The sequence below is a fragment of the Rhamphochromis longiceps genome, linkage group LG7 (assembly GCF_057381845.1).
Source record: "Rhamphochromis longiceps isolate RC_006_pf linkage group LG7, R_longiceps_female_GT1.1, whole genome shotgun sequence".
Taxonomy (NCBI): Eukaryota; Metazoa; Chordata; class Actinopteri; order Cichliformes; family Cichlidae; genus Rhamphochromis; species Rhamphochromis longiceps.
The window spans coordinates 71,705,898-71,728,504 of record NC_140563.1 but is presented as its reverse complement, the minus strand read 5'-3'; the positions used below and the strand labels follow the sequence as shown (position 1 = coordinate 71,728,504).

Genomic DNA, 22,607 nt, shown 5'->3' with positions numbered 1-22,607 from the left:
GCTGTTTTTGTGCTCTTATATACTGTTAGCCTGTTTTGCTGGCGTTAGTGAAGCTGTTTTCAACTGGATGTAACATTGTTGAACTCTGATGATTAATGAATAAACTCTCGATGTGACGACGTGAGCATGTAATTGTAACCCTGTGTTCATTTAAGATAAGATAGAACTTTATTAATCCCTCGGGTGGGTTCCTCTGGGAAATTCGATTTCCAAAAAAGCACAGCACCGACAGAAGTTACAGAGTTATACACACACACATATATATAAATACAGAGGCAATATAAATAAAATATACGAAGGGGATAAATAGAATAAATAGGAATAAAAATAAAAATACAAGTGAATTGCACATTTCAAGTATTGAGTCTATTTAGTCGTTTGATACCGTTTAATATCCAGTACATCTATTGGGTGTTTTATAACATGCCCTGGAATCATTTTAAGTTTTACAATGCCGGTGATTTACGACTCTTTCGCGACAGTCAACTGTGGCGTAAACTCTGGCGGGTCTCAGAGCTAGCTTATGTGAGCCAGCAGTGACATCTATACATGCAGTAGCCTTAAAATACTGATTATTTATTCTCCTGCTAGGTAAGAATTTGTGTTTTATACGTTTATTGTCACATTGTGCGCCATGTTATTGTTTCGGTGAAATGAATTTCTACAATGGCGGACTTAGACAAAATAGTGTTACTGTTAATTTGACTCTCTGCAGTGTTTAAATGCTTACATATACACACACAGTTACTGTCCCTCCACACGTAGGACTCAGTTCTGCTTCTATGCCCCATCTTTGTTTACTCTTTCCCACCCAACAAGTGCATAAATAAGATGTTAAAAACGTCATCATCATATCAAACATGATCGATTTGGGGGGAGTTTGTTTGGCACATGCTGACTGCATCTAATTATAATCAGAAGAGGAGGCGAGAGCAGAGAACGAGAGTGCAGCAGTTTGGTGAAAGGAACAGGTGAAGAAGAGGTGAGCATCCAAGAGACGAGCAAGAGGACGGTTTCAAAGCAGACATTATGGCACAATAAAAGCTGTAAGAGCAGAGATTCATTCATATCTTTACTATTTTTCTTTAGCTTTTACTCCCGCTGCTTACAATAAATCCGAGATAAAGAACAAACAAGAACAACTCACATGGCATTGATTGTTTAGTTCAGTGTCACTCTGTGATTGTTTGACATTTCATATAAATGTGACTCTAAAATATAGCCAATAATAAAAAGCTGCTGTTACTGAGTGAAACTTGAAGGATTATGATAAACTTCAGTTCTTACTGAATCTGTAACATTGCTTTTTTTAAAATTGTTAAATGACTTTTGTGTCACTGTGCACAGTGAAAAGCTCACCTGATGTAGTGGTGAGGCCATGTTCACCACTAGATGGAGACAACCTGGCACAGGTATTTTCTATACACTAAATTTCACACTGAAAAGCCTTGGTGGGAATTTTTGTTTCATAGAAAGTAAAGGAAAACATGTCTTGAGGTCTTTTTCCAGTGTTTTCAAAATTGTGTTTTTCACATACACATCAAAACTTCACACAGACAAACACACACACAAAACAACAAAATATGTCAAATTACATATTTTGTTGACTATTTTGTTGACTATGCACCCCTACCCATAATAAATGGGTAGGGGTGCATAGTCAGTAAAAGTCACCAAGGCTCTGCAGAGCTCCAAACCTGCTCTGCCACAGACAGAAGCATCAAAAATGTGCGCTGGGAGCTTCATGGCATGGATTTCTACAGCCAAGCAAATCTATATGTGTGTGGCCAAGAACCTTAGTCCATGTAGGGCATCTTAGCACAGTTTACTTGTGTCAGCTAGTGGGAGGGCAGAGAGGGCAGCCTTTACATTGTTTTATTGTAGAGTGACAGGAACTGCCTATGAGCTTCTAATCAAGCAGAAGTGTTGACGGAAAATCTATCAAAGGAAATACATTGATGAAAATCAAAGAAGAGAAATATTTATGTGATGTTCCATTTTCCTGAGAGCTGATTGGCTGTGATGACTCCTTCAAGTACTACATGCTACTTTGTCCTGCTAGTTAAGCCTGCTGTCTGTTCTCAGGCCTCCTCCTGTTTCACTGCCATATATCCACCACCAGAGGGCTCCACTGACCTGCCTGCTGACATCAGAGCACACCCCTGTGTCATGTGACCTGGCAGGAGTAGCAAAGCTGGACTCAGACCTGGCCAGGCAAGTTCAAAGGCAGCTGTGGTAGAGAGAGTATATGGGCTCAAATTGTGGTCATAAATATTTTGTACTTGTAAATCAGGATTTGTGTGTGTATGGGATCAGAACGATGCCACCTTGAAATGAAACCGAAAAAAATATTGAAACTGAAAAAAATATTGAAACAGAAATAAATGTACAGCGCGGCTGCAGTCACGGACAAACTTGCATGTGTCTGTTCGGGAATGGCAGATGCTGAGAGGTCCAGCGTTTACATTACCGGCTATTTCAAAGTGACAGCCTGAGGTGTTCTTCAGTAAATTGGACTACCAGACAGGAGGACCTGAGGCCCCACCGTATTATTTTCGGTAAGTTAAATGTGTGTGTAAGCTAATCCGTAACTTAGGTCCTTAGGTGAGCACTCGGCTGTCGGGGAAACTTGTTTTGTAAAGTTCGTTTAGCTAACCCGTGCAGGTGAATGAATTTACCCTGACTAAAGAAATCAAGAGAAACGCACCGGGCTGCTCAGTGACTAACCACGGTTACTGTACTTTCTTTATGAGTATTATACTGTAAGAGCAACAGGCTGGACTCTGCTTCTGCTCCTGTGCAGAGCTGATTATTAATAAGAAGCTCGGTATACAGACAAGGATAACACAGTACCCGGGCTAGAAAGACAACTCCAGTTTGAGGCGCATGTCCTCCTGACATTTGGTGTTTGTGTTAACGATCCAATGGAAAAGCTTTGATGGGAGTGAGCTGTTCACTTGCACTATAGCACACAAAACGCTGCGCTGAGCACTGAGTGTTGCATCCGTGTACACACTGCATTGCTTCATATTTCACTCATAAAGTAGGAAATGGGTGGAGCAGTTTATTAAAAGGGTAAACGTACATGGGTTTGATTGTAAGGCCCAAACAGAGCTGGCACAGGTCTAACAAGCATGAAGGGACAAACTGAGTGTGACATAAGGAAATGCTTACATGTGTAATTATCTTGATTACTGGTGAAGGACTACGTCACATGTAATCAAACATGACTCATTACTTATAAAAACCCTTTAACTAAAAGTGTATCAGAAACTCTCCTCTACTGTTTACTCTGTTTATCACCCAACAGTGACCTCGACCCTCTTCAAGCTCCTCACTGGTCAGTTCGAGTCAGGACGGCTGAAAATCCTCAGTGTTTACTGGGTAAGTTAAGCTGATCAGTGGGACACTCGGGGACAGAGACCATGATGCTTTGGGGCAGACCACAGAGGTTTTACTAGTCAGTACAGATTTCAAACACACCGCTACATACAACATTAAGGTCAGTGCATTAAGTGCACTGACCTTAATGTTGTATTTTTCTGGTTGCTAATACACTTGGATCCATTACAAACATACACATTGTTGTGTGATGTGTGAAGACTTTTTATGGCTTTGTTTTTTGTCCAAACAGCACAGAGGAAACTATTTCTAAGCCAAGAGGCTAAAATTCATGCATCAAATTAGGGGTGCAACGATATTCGTATCGATATTGAACCGTTCGATACAGTGCTTTCGGTTCGGTACGCATATGTATCGAACAATACAAAATTTGTAATTTATTTTATTAACTTTCTTTCTGACGATGCTGTCTGTGTTGAGCGCTCAGTGAATCTGCGTTCGACTACTCCGCCTAGGCTCAAGAGTGCAGCCTAGGCGGAGTAGTCGAACGATTCCTCTGACATCGTCTTATTAATTGTTAGCTTACTATGCAAACATGACAAGTGAAATCTCCCGCAGCTTAAACATGTGAGAGGTTGATCGCGCAGAGAATCGCTGAGCTTAATGTGAGTGTGTGTGTAAAAGCAGCAGGATATATATATATTTGACTACGATGACCTGTATGACTGAGAACCTTCACAGACAGATATATATTTCAGTTCTGCTGAGCCAAATAAGACAGGTCAGGGTGAAGAAGTGACAGCCAAAGAAAAGCTTACCACAAAACGGAGAAGTTATGACAAATCAGACTATAAGGCAAAAAGAAAGTGCAGCTTTATGGTTTCATGGACAAAAGAATTTCTGTGGCTGCAATATGACGAGCTAAATAACCAGGGCTGCACATAAGTGGTCCGCAGGTGCGCATTCGCTGTCAAAATAAAAAACACGTACAAGGGTTAGGGTTAAATTTAAAAACTGTACTTTTGAGTTAAAATATATATTTATAATTTTAATAAATGACAAATTAAAAAGGCATGAACATTTTTTTTGTATCGAAAAAATATCGAACCGTGACACCAAAGTATCGAACCGAACCGAACCGTGAATTTTGTGTATCGTTGCACCCATGCATCAAATGATACGCAGCAGATAAGACGGATGTAATCAAGCTTCCGATAGAAAGAACATAGTAAAGGACAAATAAAGTGTCTTTTTTTCCTCATTGTTCTCTGTGTGGGCCTCCTACTTCCTCCCACAGTCCAAAGACATGCAGTTAGTGGGGACAGGTTCATTGGGGCTCTAAATTTCCCACGTTGTGAATGTCTGTCTCTGTTTGCCCTGCGACAGACTGGCGACCTGTCCAGGGTGTGCCCCGCCTCTCATGACAGCCCCAAGCACTTTACATGTGATGTAAAGTGGACTTTTCTTTTGTTGCCACGTCCATGATTTAGAAAATGTTACACAGATGTTGTCCTGCTTCGCTGTGCTGAAGCGTGTGCTTCATGAAAAGTTTGAATAAGAAAATATCAGGTCAGTAACTGTTTGTGTTCCCTGTAGGTGAGGCTGTGACAGAGCTCTTTAAACTCTGCTGTAGGACTGAGTGTACAGAGGAGATTCCTGGAAGAGGATACGCTGAAGATGAGGGCAAAGGTCAGGTTCCTGGCTTTACTTGTTGAGTGACCATACTGCATTCTGGAAACGTGCGTAGCTTACTGGGAGATCTGGGCATCTGTGCTGACCCGGGCCTCAGCAATTGAACAGAAACTCTTGGATGTGTTTGTCGTCTGTAGAAAACAGTGATATCAGCTCTGCTTTGTCCAAGCTGACCGAGCCAGCAGCAACTGTGCCCATTTCCAAACTGTCTGTCTCCAACATGGTGCACAGTGCCCGGAAGCACATTCGCCGCCATCGACGCATCGATGAGTCGCCCCTTAACACCGAGATACTCAATTCTGTCCTTCTGGTAAGAGTTAATCATGTAACCTGTTTAAAAGGCATTAACTAGTCGGAGTTGACTAATACTTGACTGAGTTTTAATGGTTTCAGCTCATTTTATGAGGAAACTGATTCTGACAGAAGAGGTGTGGATCCCGTGTTAGGAGACGGTGAGCGTGATATTCAGAGCAGCAGAGACCTCGGAGCGTGTGGTAGTTTGACTCGTACTGATGTGGCTCCTCTGCTTCTTTTCACAAACAGTTTTTCCTTCCTGGTTACTGTTGAGCCCGTCACACTCAGCAGCTCGAGCTCGAGCTAAGACAGCCTTGAATCTTAAAACTACAGCCGTAATTGCATTTATGTCTTAGAGTGCTGGCCACAGATATTGATCCCATCTGACAGCAGCTCAGTAAAGCACAAGAGCGTCATCTTAAACAGGATATCAGGCAGCGTTCTTATTTTTATTGTCTACTTCTGGTCACATCCTGCTTTTGCCACTGAGCGATCAGCATCCTGTGTTTTATCATGAAGTGATGACTACGTGAGCTGCACTTGTTTAATTCTTCTAACATCTATAAAACAACAGAGTTTCTAAATGACAGACTTATTTATTTGTGTTTGTGTCTCTGTTTCCAGATGCTGCTGTGGAGAAGTCTGACTGTAAGAATAACACTCAGCTGTCCAACTCCAGTGGGACATCGGAGCAAGAGAAAACCTCTGATTATGTATGTTTGCCTCTTCACCACTCGCACACTCAAGGTTACACTCAGGTCAGGTCCAATATAAGTTTCAGAGTGAAGACAGGCTCAGTGCTGTCAGTACTTTGTCAGGATTTTTATTGATTTCATGGTCTTTTCCCTCGTTGTAGAACCTTTTCCACCAGCTGAAGTCGGCCCCCAGTGACAGTCTGACCTACCGTCTGGCTCTGTGTGTGTGTCTGTTCAACTATTACTACGGTGGGCTGCGGGCTGTTGGACACCTCTGGCAGGAGTTTGTCCTTGAGTTGCGTTACCGGTGGGAAAATAACCATGTTATTTGTGGGTGGGTACCTCACAGGCTCGTGCTGCTTTGATTTTAAAGATGTCACACATATTAACATTTTCATTTTATAGCAGGTAAAATAAGTATTGAACACGTCAGCAGTTCTCTAAGCAAATATATTTCTAAAGGTGCTTTGATGTGAAATTATCACCAGATGTCGGTAACACAGGGACATTAAACACACAGACATTTATTTATTACTTTATACAAATGTTGGTGATGACAGTTCATGGCAGCTTCTGTATGGAGAAACCAGTCCCATCATTGCTCATGACTTTGACCCACTCACCACACAAACAGTCTATAAATCCCGAATGCTCCGTGGATCCTTCCCACAGATTCAGCTCAGGTGATTGGCTGGGCCGTTCCAGCAGCTTTACTTGATTCCTCTGAAACCAACAGTTTCCATTGGCTGTGTTTGTGATCATGGTCTTGCTGAAACATCCATCCTTGTTTCATCTTCATCATCCTGGTAGATGGCAGCAGATTTTAATCAACAATGTCTCCATTCATCCTTCCTGGAGTTAGATTTAATGGCTCAGTCCCTTTTGCAGCTTGTTATAAGGTTTTTATGCATAAGTTTTCTAAGCAATCACACATTTTTTTGGGAACATCAAAATCATAATGCTCCCACCTCCAGTGTTGCTGTGGTGTTTTTGGGATGCAGCCACCCAAACACGGTGTGTTTACAGCATTCAAAGAGTTTTGCTCTTAACAAAGGCAGTCGCACTTTTCTCCTCTCCCTTAGCTTCCCTGCTTAGCCTCTTGTGTCCTTGTCTAGTCTCGTGTTTTTTGTATTACTTTTCCCTGGAACAGTCTCTCACAGTCTGTTCTCTAAAACCTAAAAGAGGAATTATGGATTGGATCAACTGCTCCCTGAATGCAATTGACACCCCTTTCTCAACGAGAAGTCTGGGCTCGGGTGAGCCTGAGTGCTGAAGATATCTACCTATTCGGAACCATGGTAACAGGGTTCTGGCTGATCGGAGCTGGCTTGGCCCTGACTTATGGAAGAATTAAGAAAGCGGAACCGGCTGTTCAAACCCCCACAAGGCTGCCCGCTGGGATTCAAACGATGGGGAGAGGCGTGAGTTTCTCAAAATGGGCTCATTGAACGCAGCATGGATAAGATCTTGGAGAACGCACGGCTGCTGTGAACACTCAGAATAAGACTTCTGAGTGCAAATTGGATCACATCTTGGAGAAGCTGACTGCGGTCGTTACTAACTTGTTATTTTCTGTTATACTGCGAGAGTACTGTTGCCCGCGAAGGGTTGTTGTTGGTGTGGAGAAAAATGGCGTAACAAATAAAGCGCTGGGAGTGAGACTACGACGTCGTGTCTTTGAGTTCTCAGAATCGGCTCTCTGAGCACAAGAATGACAACATCACGGAGCGCAAGTTTGATAACATCATGGAGAAGCTCACGGCTCTCCAACGGGAGATTGAGAGACCAGTGTCGGAGTGTTAGAACAGCTTTGAAATTCATATGAGCTGTTCGCACTAAAGTAAAAACCTCCATCACTTATGCGGATACCCCTTCGGCCCCAGCCGTGGGCTCAAGGCTGGAGCCGAACAACAACTCCCTGATAACGACTGTGTTTAGACTGTTCTTCCCACTCCATGCAAGGCCACCTGGGTTGGCTGGAAGACTGTTTACTTAGCCTGGCAGGGAGGAGGACACTGTCTCAGCTGAACTCTGGACACGCAAACGCTTACACAGACATATATACACATGCAGATGTACACTCCTCCCCCCTCCCCCTCCAAACGCCTTCGACGCTTATTCCCCTCCGATGCTGACGGTGGATCAAGGAGACCAGCGCACGCAGGCCCGGATGTACTGTCTACACTGGCTGTCTCTCACCCTTTACCCATCCCTGTTGCTTGTCATGTGTTTCATGTGCAGAGGTGATTTTTTCTGTTCTCAGACTGATCTCCCTGTTGGAGCTCAGTCTGGGGGGAGTTGTTTTTTTCTCCTTATCTTTCCTCATGTGGTGCATTTTCCATTGTTATACCTCTCTGACCTGTCTTCCCCATGTGATGTTTGTGTCATGTATGTATGGTCAGAAGGGTAAGATGGCGCTGGCAAAGGTCGGCAGCCTTAACCCAATTTCCATCGGGGTCAGCCTTCAGGATCAATAAAGTTTTATTGAATTGAATTAAGTGACCAAACTATATTAAAGTTAAAGCGTATTGTTGTACCTATGCATTACACTGGAGCAGAGCTTACATACATTCTTACCTGCTTACACTCATCATTCATTCGTCAAACTGAATAAAATAGCAATAAAATAGGGTGGCTGCAGCTCAGGCAGTAGAGCGGTTCGTCTACTGATCGGAAGGTTGGTGGTTCAATTCCTGGCTTCCCCCAGGCTGCATGCCAAATATCCTTGGGCAAGATACTAACCCCAAATTGCTCTCCGATGCGTTCATCGGAGTGTGTGTGTGTGTGTGTGTGTGTGTGTGTGAGAGAGAGAATGTTACTTAGAAAGCACCTAGAAAAATGTGCTTGTGCGAATGGGTGAATGCACAAGTTGTGTAAAGTGCTTTTAGTGCTCAGAAGAGTAGAAAAGCGCTATATAAGAACCAGTCCATTTACCATTTAACCAGAGGAGTATTGCACTGGTTGGATGGCAGCAGCCATGGAGGGAGGGTGTAATTGTCCCGTGTTATGCTGGTGTTTTGTATTAGATGTAAGCTTACATTTGGCAGCATTAGTGAACATTATACTGAATGTTACACAGGAGTGTCTCAGGTAGGAGGGAGGCTCACTCGGTCCGTTCACTGAGCTTAGTGTTCAGTGATCGATGGTCCAGGGGAAAAGCTGTTTTCTTAGCCTGGCTGTCCTGTTTCTTGAACAGGTGCTGTCCAGGATGAGATGAGATTTGATTGGCTCTCCTGAGACAGCGAGTGCTGACCATGTCCTCCAGGGAAGGAAAGGGACAGGCACTATTCTTCTGTGCTGTCTCAATGACCCACTGAGCAGTTAGCATACCAAGCTGTTAGCAGTAGGTGGGGACACACTATGGTGCTGTGGTAAAAAAGCCACCAAGACTTTCTTCTCCAGATGGTTCCTCCTCCTCCTCAGCATCCTGAGGTGGAGTCTTTGACTTTGGACCATGAGAGGTCCTCAGCTACGTGAGTCCCCAGGAACGAGGACACTCGCTGAACACAGTCTGCTTGATGTGGAGAGGAACGTGTTTCCCTCTGCTGAGGTCACATCTCCTTAGTTTTGATGGCGCTGAGCAGACGCTTGTGTTCATTGCAGCAGCCTGTCAGGTTTTTAACCTCCTGCCTGTTCGCCGTCTTCTCCGCTGATGATTGTCGCATCATCAGCAAATGTAACGATGGTGTTAGAGGGGCAGGTAGGTGTGAACTCATGAGTGTACAGGAGAGCAGGCAAAGACGCCTGTGGATACTTTATGAATGCAGATGATAATATTCTGCCAGCGTTTCACAGACTTGTTCAGCAAACTTTAAACACACTTCACGCTTCTCTTTTTTTCTGTGGCTCTTGCGCACATATTGTTTTCTTTGAAACAGTCGTACCTGCTGATTCCAGGCCTTTCTGTGGCTCTTCATAACTGGGCCTTGACTCTTCTGATAATTCTTTTCACTGGTCTGTGTGAAATCTTGTGGGAAGCACCTGGTCGTGGCCCATTTATGGTGAAATAATATTCTTTCCACTTTACCAAAAGTGCGCTGGAACCTTCAGTAGTTCTACTGTGACCACTGCCACCAGCATGTTTTGCAAAAGTCTTGAGAGAGCTCGTTGTTTTTACCCGTCATGAGACGTTTCTTGTGTGAAACCTGAATAATGAGACCATCAGTTGGGACTGAACCAGCTGATAGTTGATTTGATATTAATTGGCGAGGTCTGTGACGAGTTACATGACTCTTTGGTGGCAGGACTCCTGGGCTGGAGGTGCGAGTCCCACTGAGTCTGTGGATGTTGTTGGACTGTCCTGGTTTCCCACCTCGGGATAAGCAGACTACAGTAGCGGTTTCCCTTTCTATGAAGTGGGACTAGGGGCTGTGCTTGAACTTGGGAATGATACTCCAAAGCCTCCCTGGAAGTCTGTGACTGGGTCAGTTCGTTAGTTGAACCTGAGGTTGAGGATATATTTTCAGCCCTGGAGCTCCTCTGTCAGATGGTGACGGCATACAAAGTATCTGGTACCACTGTCCTCTGTGTGCTGCTGCTGTTGGTCCATCAGCTGTGGAGAGAGTGAAGAATAACTGATAATGAAAAGTTGTTGTTCTCGTTGAACTCTGTTATTGCTGCTTTATTCGTGGCCAACACTCAGCAGATATTGGCACCAGCCGATTTCAGTCGGGATCTCAAAGGACTTCGTGGAAGAGCAGAACCTATTTGCAGACATTTGTGGGACCTCGTTAGACTGTTGACTTGGACACAGACAGAAGACAGAAACACATTTTGAGACCAGAGGAGATGGATCTGTCAGAGCGGGGGCCCCCAGGCTGTGGAGTGCTTTGCCTCCATCATTATGTTGCCTTGATTGCATTTATTTTTATAAACAGCAGCTTGAGACTCATTTATTTAGCCTGGCTTTGAACTAGATTTGTGCTGTTTCATATTATTGTGAAGCACTCTGTGGTTCTTATCCTGTGCCATATAAATAAAGTCAAATGCTGGATGTCTGTACTTTGTCCAGCTGAGCCGACACTTTAGAATCGGGCTTTGGTCTTGTTGTCAGTCATGTTGGATCTCCGTCCGTCTCTAATAACAGACAAATGACCAAAATGTAAAAATCCAAGTACATAATACCAGGCACAAAAGCCCCTGCAGTGTTTGTGCCGTGCTCTAACTAAAACTTTGCTTGAAATTGTTTAAGCAGTATTTGTTTCTCTGTTAACACACTGGTGTTCACTCATATCCATCTCTGTGCTTCCTAATCTGCAGGCTGGCAGGTGGAGCTCCTGATCTTCGCTGTTGTCTTTTGCATCAGAAGTTCCAGGTAGCCACACAAAGTGCACAAAGATCAAGGACTAATCGAACGATTTAAAAGACAAAAAACAACATCATGCACATTTGTAGACTTGCAACTTTAATTCCAGTGGTTTATCAAAAGTGTTGTGTTAACTTTGATAATTGGAACGATGTTTAGGTGATAAAGAGAAAAATGAATTCTGAGAGCTGATGCTCAGTGTGATACAGCATCTTCAAACTCCCAAACACCTGTTTATGTCGTGTTGTCTGTTGAACACAAGTAGCAGTGTTATGTTTCCATGTGTGAAAAGAGTTTTTGTTCCTGGACAGATGCTGAATTGTTGTATCGAAAGGAAGAAGGCCAGAGATGAATCTCACAAGGTACCCGAGGGGAAAGAAAAGGAACACAGGGTCTCAGGTGCCTGCCAGAAGAGCCGCCAAGGACCAGAGTGTGCAACCAGTGCTTCCAGTTCAACAAGAGAGATGTCTCAAGGAAAATCCTGGGACTCGTGGAGTGACAGCGAGGAGGAATTCTTCGAGTGCCTGAGTGACCAGGGCGAGACTGAGGCGACACAAGCTGAGGGCAGAGCTGAGGGCAGGCTGCACCCCTACAACAACATGACTCTGCTCAACTCTGCAGAGCCTCTCTATGTTCACAGGTCAGAGTCACTGCCTCACTGTGCAAACACATCATATGCTGTTATTTATTCCAAATACAGCATGTTGAAAATAATAGTCGGGTCACATGGGGTGGAGCCTATCCCATACCATAGGGCGAGAGGCGGGGTTCACCCTGGACAGGTCGCCAGTCGCAGGGCGAACACAGAGAGACAGACAAACATTTAACCCAGGGGTGGGCAACTCCAGGCCTCGAGGGCCGGCGTCCTGCAGATCTCACCCTGTGTCAACACACCTGAATCAGATGGTTAGTTCAGCCTCTGGAGAACTTCCACGATAAGGATAAGCTTTATTTGTTGGTTGCCTGCAACTGAGATGACCTAATCGACCATACATACAATGTACAAACTTAACATTGGGGATACAGGTCAGGCTAACTAGCAACAAAGGATAGCCCTAACCCAAGACACGTTGAGGAGGTCATTTAGCCATTGAAATCAGCTGTGTTGGATCAAGGACACATCTAAAACCTGCAGGACACCGGCCCTCGAGGCCTGGAGTTGGACACCTCTGATTTATGCTCTCATTCACACCTGTGGGCAGTTTAGAGTCAGAGTTAACCCAACCCCACTCGCTCCATGTTCAAAGACGTGCAGTTAATAATTAGAACTAAAAGAAAGCGGTTGTAACAGTACAGAGGCGACCTTTGTGTGACAAAACCATGAAAGCAGATCTCATATAAGTGGTTCACAGAAATGTTATTAACCTCAGCTGAAGCTGACTGAGTCTGATATCTGTGCATCATGTTTCATTTTCAGGAACCTGCTCCAATGACAGAGGACCTGTTAGCAGAGCAGTCAGAGGTACTGACCAAACTGGGCACATCAGCTGAAGGTACCCACCTGCGTGCTCGGATGCAGAGTGCCTGTCTGCTATCTGACATGGAGTCCTTCAAAGTGAGTCGGACACACTCTGGGTCAGCTGTCTCCTAAGTTTCTTAGTGCTTCCTGTCTAACATCCACACTTAGACGGACACATCGGAGAGCAGCTTGGGGTTAGTATCTTGGCTATGGGGCGATTGTGGCTCAAGAGTTGGGAGTTCGCCTTGTAATCGGAAGGTTGCCGGTTCGAGCCCCGGCTCGGACAGTCTCGGTCGTTGTGTCCTTGGGCAAGACACTTCACCCGTTGCCTACTGGTGGTGGTCAGAGGGCCCGGTGGCGCCAGTGTCCGGCAGCCTCGCCTCTGTCAGTGCGCCCCAGGGTGGCTGTGGTTACAATGTAGCTGCCATCACCAGTGTGTGAATGTGTGTGTGAATGGGTGGATGACTGGTTGTGTAAACCTAGGGACTAGTAAAGCACTATACAAATACAGGCCATTTACCAAGGATACTTGGCCTGCAGACTGGAGGAACCAGGGAGTGAACCACGACCTTCTGATCAGTAGATGACCTGCTAATGAGCTACAGCCACCCGTTAGCCTTTAGCATTAGCCACATGTTGTGGAAGTTTTCCATTAAATAAAGCCTGCAGACGAGCGGTAGCTAACATTCTTTAATCAAAACAAAGAACAGAAAACCAAGCTTGGTGGAGAGCCTGCATGATCGCGGGGCAGACGGTCAGCAGAGTCTCCCTGAGCCTAGCGTGGCTCTCAGTTAAAAAACCTTCTTCAGGAACAAAAGGCAGTGCACCGCTGTTTCACACCTTAAGGTCCACACTCCCTTGCTGCCTCCCAGAGTCCTCGAAGAGACAAAAGATTCTTCCTGTGGAGTTCTGCTTCCCCCCAACTTCCTTACCAGACTCCCACCATCTGTGTAACTGCATGAGTGTGAGACATGCTAAAATCCAGTGGCACCAAGGCATTATACAATAACATAATATGAATAATACATAAATAAAAGAAATTCTTATACACACATTAGCGTCAGTGTGCCCTCGAGTTGCTACATGTCTGCTAGTTTTACTGTTCAGGATGTTTTGTGTGTGTGTGTGAACTGCCTGCAGTGAACATAACTGTGCAGTCACACACACACACAGTAGTCACAGAGAGTACCGCTGTGGTAGGGTGACCATAAAGAGGACACTGGGCCCAGTCATGAAGAACTTTAATAATACTGTTAGCTTAAAGAAAACGACGTCTTCTCTGTGCAGTTAATGAATGGGATATTAATGAATTAATAAAAAATGTCATGTAGGCTTTTACAAGTAAACTAGTGTGAAATAAGAGGACTGTTGATCAGCCTACGCTGTGGAAAGCTGTGACTCTGTCACTGACACGTGTGGCATGATGGATGCAGTCATGCTGGGAGAAGCTACGTGAGTGCAGAAACCTCTGATCACCAGACGATCACGTGGTCGTCAGTTTTCAAACAGCTCATTGCAGTTTTATAAATCATCTTCAGAGGTTATTTGAACCTTGTCTTTGCAGAGACCTGCAGACCTGAGGCAGTAATGCAGTGATAATGACCAGCACACAGTGTAAGTCATGCTGCAGCTGCCCTGAATCTACAGTGTTGGTTATTCCCACCATGTCTCTATGTTTCTGATCCAGTGTGGACGAGCTCTTTATTCAGTCTGAACTGGTTTTAATACTAAAATACAATTGATTTGTTATTCATAGATTTTCAGATTTACTCTTACACAAAAAAGTAAAACATTTTTGTTGCCAGATCACACGTATTTACTTCCAGTCCTGAACAGAAGGAAATCGTTTTGATGCCTAAATGACATTTTATGTTCAGTGACAGCCTGGTGTGCTTGGGTCCATGAATGCAGTGGTGTCGTGAGTGGGCCCTGCTCGAGTCGTCAGTGCCAGTATGAGGTGTCAGTGAATATATTTACACATTACTTCATTTAAAGTACGAGTTTGTGTCTCTGTCCACAGGCAGCCAACCCCGGCTGTGTCCTGGAGGATTTTGTGCGCTGGTATTCACCTCGGGATTACGTAGAAGAGGAAGTGGTCGATGAGAAGGGCAACACGATGGTGACGGGGACACTCAGTCCCAGGATGAAGATCCCAGGCAACATGTGGGTGGAGGCTTGGGAGACTGCCAGGGTCACACCTGCACGACGCCAAAAAAGACTTTTTGATGACACCAAGGAGGCCGAGAAGGTCTGAAGCAGGTCGTTCGTTTTGCCGCATGCGTGTTTTTAAGCCAAACGTGTTTACTAAGTGGATCACAAAGTGTTTTCATGAATGTTTCTGCTGATTTTCAGGATCAGCTTCTGCCATGGGACCGTTTTGGCTCATGTATGTTGGAGAAGTCAGTTTAACACAGATCTGTGCTCACAGACATGTTGAAGCATTTTCACATGTTGATGAAAAAGGATCTGATGCTGTCACACACGATGTTTAACTGACACACAGCAGCTTTCTGTGGTGTGATGGTGTTAAATGAAGAACAACTTTAAACCAGCTTCTATTAATGATCCGGTCGGCTTTATGGGAAAGGGACAAACAGTAACTGGGGTTGTTTCCTCACCCAAAGAGGGTCCTGGATTTGGACCCGGGCAGGTCCCTGCCAAGCGTTTGCATGTTCTTCCTGCACATATGAAAGCAGAGCTCGGCGCTCCAGTTTGCACCATCACTGAAAATGTTGCCTGTCTTTTAAAGACATTGTTTATCCAAAAAGAGAAAGTTAAAAATAATGCTCACTGATAGTCTTATGACAGATTTAAAGATCTGGGTATAACTGGTCCCTCTGTGAATAACCATCATAGAGAAAGGTCACCGTTTATCTGGAGTCTTCTTCAGAGGCAGCCTGTTGGCTGTGCAAAAATATTCTGTTGATCTGAAAGAGCAAAAGGAAAACAGAAGCCAGGCAAACTAAACTTTTTGGGGGTTTGTCTTTAGGTTCTGCACTACATGGCGATGCAGAAACCTGCAGACCTGGCCCGTCACCTCCTGCCCTGTATACTTCATGCAACTATTCTGAAGTTGAAGGAAGAAGGTAAGTCCTCACCGTTTGGTTGAAAAACACGTTTATATGAAATAAAATCAGGGAAAATAACTCTAAGCCCACAGCAGGTAAATTACAGTAAGACCGAAATACAAAAAACTAAAGATATTAAAATAAGTACTAAGAAAATGAAATGCAACCCGAGATGTTAATGGAGAAAAAAACCAGAAGCTGCATGAATAAAAAAGTAGAAATCTTGGACGCTGCCAGCATAATGCACAGGCTTTTGACGGGGCTCGCACACAAACACAAAGCATAGGATGAAGCATCACCAAATATGTTTCCAAACCAAAGAAGATAAGATGAAGCATACCTGCGCAGCGGTGGGTGATGAGGAGAGGCCGCAGCGTGTCTGTCTTAAAGTGCAAGTTTGTGACAGTTTAAAGCTTAACAAGCTAAGACGCCAAATATCCAGAGCACAAAGACAAGTCAGAGGGCTTTTTCAGACACACACTTCTAAACCGTCGTGCTCAACAGTGTCTCTGCTAAAACTGCGTCTGTGTTCTGCCCCTGTAAAGTTGCCTATCGAGTGCTTAATGATAAGGTGCATGCTAGCTGCTTTCCTCTGCAGGTGGATGAAGCCACTGATAGTGACAAAGGAATGACTTCTCTGCAGACAGGCTCCTGCCAGAAACGTGAGGACTGTGTGGGGATGTGCAGACGGGGGCGCGACGGCTGGGAAACGAGGAGGGCTGCAAGTGGATGCACTGTATGATACACGCTGGCGTCTAGACAGCTCAGTCCTGAGCTGAGTGATGTAATGACTGATTGCATCGACACAGTCATTACATCAAAATACAACCCCTTTTTTTCGGCACTGAAACGAAACAGGCTCCGCCCACACAGCCGTTCTGTATCACAGCTGTGATGCAAAAAGATTTGGGCACCACTGGTATAGAGTGACTGAAACCCAGAACCTGGAAGTGTCCAGTGATGTGAGGGTAAAGGACGTCTCACTGTGTACTTTGGTGCACAGATGAGTTTGTGGTCGGTTCAGTGAATGCAGCCCATGAGCTGCAGAAAAAGCCCAAATCCTGAGCCCCCCAAGATTTGGGCTCAAGATGTGTTCTGCACTGCAGGCCCTTGGACTCCATCAGGGTTTGGGCCAGTTTTGAGCTCTTATAAGTATCAGAGATGGACACGTGATATTTTCAGGGCTGCGTAGGCATGATGGGTAGAACATGACCCTGGAGTTAAAATGCAGGTAAATGTGATTTAGTTTGTTTACTCTAACTAGCTACCCAACCCTCACTGTGAAAGGAGCCTGGAAAGTTTCCCCAACATGAATTTCTTTCAGTCAAGTTTTCTCCAGTAATGATCAGAAATCAGATAAAACCCACTCTTTATTTTATTCTACACACAATAAATTGATAATTATTCCAGGATACAGAAAAGTCTAGATTTCGTCTTCAGACTGTCACATCTGGAGCAGGGCATAATTTGATTTGGTTTCTAGAAGAAGCTAAAGATCTTTCAGTCGTGTTGCTGTTGTTCCCTGACACCTGCAGTGCAACCATTAATTTAGCTAATGAGAATTCACGTATAATTATAACAGGTCTTAGTTTCTGGATCGTCTCTAAGTTGACGGTATACTGCTAAGACCAGTTCTGAGTCTAGAGACAGCCAATGAGAGACACTAGTAAGGACATCACTGAGGAGAGTTTTCTAGTACTTTGGAGAAACCTCAATCAGCTAACGTCCTGCTGTGATACTCAGACCTTTTCTCTAATTAAACCAGAAAGCTAGTTTTCATTTATTCTGTAATATCCCAGAATGTTTCAGCAGGTCAGAAATGCTTTGGTGCATATCCAGGTTGTATGCAAATTAATTCTGATTAAGTCTGGACTACAAAATACAAAACATAGCAACAATAATGTCCTCGTTTCACTTCTTTAAAAAATGTATTTTGATCTTATGACACTTACTAAAAGCTTTACTTCCAGAGGTTGACAGAGACGCTCCGTGCTGATAACACGTGAATGTGTGAAGGTTTGTATCATATCTATCTAATAGACTCCAGTTTGTGCATGTAAATGGAGAGTCCTCTTCACACACTGAGGTTATTATGGAGTTCCACAGGGTTCAGTGCTAGGACCAATTCTGTTTACATTATACATGCTTCCCTTAGGCAGCATCATTAGAAGACATAGCATACATTTACACTGCTATGCAGATGACACCCAGCTCTATCTATCCATGAAGCCAGATAACACACACCAATGAGTTAAACTGCAGGAATGTCTTAAAGACACAAAGACCTGGATGGCCGCTAACTTTCTGCTTCTTAATTCAGATCAAACTGAGGTTATTGTACTCGGTTATTGCAGATGGCCCCGCCCCTCCCTGAGCCTGGCTCTGCTGAAGGCTTCTTCCTGTTTAAAGGGAGTTTTTCCTTGTGCCAAAGCACATGTGGGTATATTCCTGGACAAAAGGCTTAGTTCTATTTGCAGATGTGTTCTGTGATCCTCTGAAATAGCTGGATTAATTAACTCCAATAATAATCCATCAAGACTTTGTGGATATGTTTTAATCTCTGTAAAGATTATTATAAAATGTTGTGAAGGTTTTGTTTATTTCAAAAGGATCTGTATTAGTAAGATAATAGTTTGCAGGTTTACTCGATTTTAGGCTTTTTCTCATGTTAACAGTAATTGAGGTTACAAACGTGGCAGGTCTTTCTTTTAATCACAGCTTTCTGTCACTCTGGAAACACTGTCATTTCTTCTCTTTCAGAGTCTGCTGAAGATATTCCATCAGTGCAAAAAACCATTCAGCAAGCTACAGTTCAAGCGAGCAAGCTCCTGCAGTCCCCCAACCAGGACTACAAGAAGTTAGAGGTCAGTGAAAACTCGACCGGACTTTCCACAAATGATTCAGTTTAAAAGAAAGTATCATTAGATTCACCCAAAAAAGTTTTGTTTTTAAATAAATTATTGATTGATTGTTAACTGTGTTTTTGTTGTAGTTGAGTATGTGCTGTACATGAGGTGTACGTAGACTGGACAGTGTGCACCATGGCTGAGAACTTGGCTGATAATTATTATGACTGTTGATGGTTGAACCATGAAAACAGGGGTGTGGTGCAGTGGGATTGTAGTGGGAGCTGGAGTAACAAACTCCAGTGCTTCCTCAGTGATGGCTAACTATTTTCTAAACCTAGGTAATTCCTTCGGCTGTTCCCACCTGGGCTCAAAGCTTTTATACTCTGCTGATATCGGATGTGTTTATCAGTGATCGAAAACAGAGACTGAGATTGTTATTATTGAGTTTGATCACACGTTAGGTGCATTAAACACCTGCTTTAATACTGTCCTAAAGTCTGAGAACAATCATCACTTCTTCACATATAAAAATGTTCTTCTCACTAGCACTCAGTATCCATACAGCCCCTTTTCTTTGAATAACACTGTACAGCTGCACAGCTAAACCCCACCATGTTAGTTTTGCTTGATTGGACAGTCTTGTTGTGTAAAAGCATTCTTGGCTTTCTCAAAGTACATTTAAGTATGCCATGTATCCACTGTGACTCCAAACACGCCTTTTACACCCCGAGACTCAGCCTATAACGTTGCCACGTAGTCTTGGGGTCTCATGCTGTCAGGATTGAGCAGACAGTTGTTCTTGTCCTGTGTGCAGGATTTCATTAACCAGCTGCTGAGCATGGAGACAGTCATCGCTCAAGCTCGCTCGCTCAAGGCCAAGTTCTCCGTTCCTGAGGACGACAGCGGAGAGGCTGCTGATGAACTGAAGAAGTGAGTCGCAGAGTTTGAGCTGCGCTCACTGACAGCTTTGTTTGTGCTGTTGGTAACATGTAACAGTCTTCACCGTCACTATAGATAGTTAGTCAGTAACAGGTTGTCACGATGAATCTGTTAACGTTTCACAAAGACGGCGTCTGAAGGATCACAGTCAGTTCACACGTTTCTTTCTCGCTCATGTTGGTGGTCTTATTTTATAGTTTTGGTGTCTTCAGGTTTTACATGTTCTTATTTAAGTGTTTTGTTTTGTGGGAATATTGTAACATTTCCCACATTGTGTGTTGTCTCTAGGTTTGTGAGCTCCCTGCTGGAGGAACCAGAGGTGGTAGTGACAGGAGCAGGCCAGGGCCTGGCTGGCAGTATAATCCACGGACTCTTCATCAGTGCTCAGAGGGTAACTCTCACTCTGCCTCCGTGTCCTTCCCACGTCTTGCTGTCAGTTTCATGTATACAGTCATGTATTTGTCATCTATAGAGACATCTTTAGAGGTACACACACACACCAGTCAACCACTTATTCAATATCAGCATCAAGAATAGGTCGGTGTCCCGGTCCTAGAACAAGACATGAAGTCAGCGCTGTTTTATTTATATATGCTTCATGTAGATGAAACTGGAAGGACGTGGTCAGCACTGATGTAAAGACGCGGTGTTTTCTGTCAGTGTCAGGAGAGTCTGCTCTATTGTAACGTTGTTTCTTCCTGAAACACACAATTGCTGCTGCTGTGCTGTGAAGCACGTTCAGAGCTATAAGAACCAGTCTGTTTAACTATCAATGAAAAATGAAGAATTATCAGTTTGACTGTGTGACAATTCTGCAGGAACAAAGTTGTGCAGCTCTCTCCACAGTGGAGCAGATCTCCTTCCTGTCTTTGACGCTTCTTTTTCTCTTTCTGCAGTAACAACTATTAATGTGCATTTGTATATGTTTACAGTGTTAGCAGAAACAAAGCTTTGGTGGCCGTGACTCCAGAGATGGAGCCGAGTATCTAATCGAATCATCGGTTTGTTCTTTAAGCCTTAAAAGTGTCCATGTGCTCCACACTGGATCCCAGATTGACTCTGATGCATCAACTGGAACATGAATCCAAAATCCTGCTCCTCACATTCAAGGTCTTAAATAATCAATAATAATTTCAACTGTATATTTGATGATTGTCAGCACAAAGAGGGAGAGAGAGGAACAGAGAGGGAGATGCAGAATGAGGACAGAGATGAACAAGAGCAGGTGAGACTCACATGTTAGTCAAATGGTTGTTTACCAAGAGTATCACCGTATCACAGGTCCTCATGTATCTCGTACCTAGTGTTTCTTTTTAGGTTTGTTATTTTTCAAATTATATATTTATTAAGTTCTGCAGCTTGTTTGCACAACAAGGCTAAATAATTATATAAACTTTTCTCAATCTAAATAGTGGACTTTGGTAGAATTAAAAAAACAAGTGTAGTGCAGGTCTATGATGATTTTTAGTGCTGCTATCATCTAGTTCTGATTCTGGTTCTGTCTTTGTTAAATCCTATATAGTCCTGATTTTGAACTGTTGTAGTCCTGTTTTAATTCCGGATCAGTTCTGGGTCTGGTTGAATCGGGGTTTAGTCCTCGTGTCTTGATACAGCCTGACTTTGTTCTGCCTCGCTGCTTAATTAAAAAACTAGTTTAAGGTGTCCTGCACATGTGATATATATTTTCCCCTATATGAAGTCATTCTTTTTTGAACAAAACTCAAAACTCAGCCAATTAATCTTTCAGTCATTTCTAACCCCCCCCCCCCAAAAAAAAAAATACATCCCACATGCATAGGGCTAAGCCCCGGGTGTTTCAAATGTCTGGCTCCGCCTCTGGTAGAGAGAGTATATGGGCTCAAATTGTGGTCATAAATATTTTTTACTTGTAAATCAGGATTTGTGTGTTAGGTGAGCACTCGGCTGTCGGGGAAACTTGTTTGTTTAGCTAACCTGTGCAGGTGAATGAATTTACCCTGACTAAAGAAATCAAGAGAAACGCACCGGGCTGCTCAGTGACTAACCACGGTTACTGTGCTTTTATTATGAGTATTATACTGTAAGAGCAACAGGCTGGACTCTGCACATATTTAATAATCAGTTCTGCGCAGAAGCAAACAGCTGCATGTTTTCTGTCGCTTTCCACATGTGGAACGACATTAACGCCAACTTTTAAAAACCTGGCACTTCAGTAACCCCTCATTAGTCAATAGCTACGGATTAAATAGCAAAGCCCGATACTTATGTACTGAAACCAACTACTTCCGCTTGGCAGCTTAAGTTAAAATGTTAATTTTCCCCTGATTATTATTTTTTTTTTTTTTTACTGAGTTTGTTACAAATATTCAGGTTAAACTGTCCAAATTATTTTTAATGAATTATGTTCACAAAGTCACATGTGCAGTACTCTGTACAGCTTGCATCCTTTAGGACAAATAATTTGAAACATTAATATTTCTTGTTCAATACTGAGCTGATAACACCTCTGTATGTTGTGACCAGGATGCAGCAGCAGACTGAACCTCGACTGAAACCTGCTCCATCATCTCATCTTTGCAGATGTCCATTTATAAAGCATCACCAACTCAAAGGTAAACATGATATTAGAAAATGTGTTAGTAAGGCCTTTAAAACAAATAAAAAATAAACAGCTGTCGGCAGAACTGTAGGACTGAACAACTTCAGATCCCGAGTGTGTGAGGACGGAGAAGGATCAGCTCTATTTCAGATTTGAGATAAACTTTATATTTCAGTTTGTGATGATTCAGGAGCTGTCCTCAGATTCAGATCTCAGCACCACCCAGTGACAGCAGACAGATCATCTTATATCTTCACTCTTTGTAGTAACTCCAAAATTAACTGAAGAAAACAGTACAAAGGTTAAAGTAAGTAAGTAAACTTTTCACAGATAAAGATCACAAAGTGCTTTACAACACAGAAAATGGGAATATAAAAACAATATAA

The 22,607-nt window shown here is 43.5% G+C and overlaps 2 protein-coding genes across 2 annotated transcripts in view; both read left to right on the top strand.

The window, feature by feature from the left end:
• Nucleotides 1–2,384: 2,384 nt before the first annotated feature.
• LOC146667000 (rab3 GTPase-activating protein catalytic subunit-like) lies at nt 2,385–16,914 on the top strand. Its single transcript, XM_085411009.1, has 11 exons — nt 2,385–2,423; nt 2,491–2,558; nt 3,311–3,384; nt 4,939–5,031; nt 5,172–5,344; nt 5,953–6,041; nt 11,283–11,337; nt 11,640–11,968; nt 14,808–15,035; nt 15,777–15,873; nt 16,499–16,914. The coding sequence occupies exons 1-9, from the start codon at nt 2,385–2,387 to the stop codon at nt 14,869–14,871; spliced, it is 984 nt and encodes a 327-aa protein (XP_085267135.1). The 3' UTR covers nt 14,872–15,035; nt 15,777–15,873; nt 16,499–16,914.
• A 3,275-nt stretch (nt 16,915–20,189) lies between these two features.
• The window catches only part of LOC146666998 (laminin subunit beta-4-like), a 78,018-nt gene continuing 75,600 nt past the window's right edge, over nt 20,190–22,607 (top strand). Inside the window, exons 1-2 of the mRNA XM_085415157.1 lie at nt 20,190–20,868; nt 22,146–22,234. The gene's annotated coding sequence lies outside the window, so the exon portion shown is untranslated. The remainder of the gene's footprint in view (nt 20,869–22,145; nt 22,235–22,607) is intronic.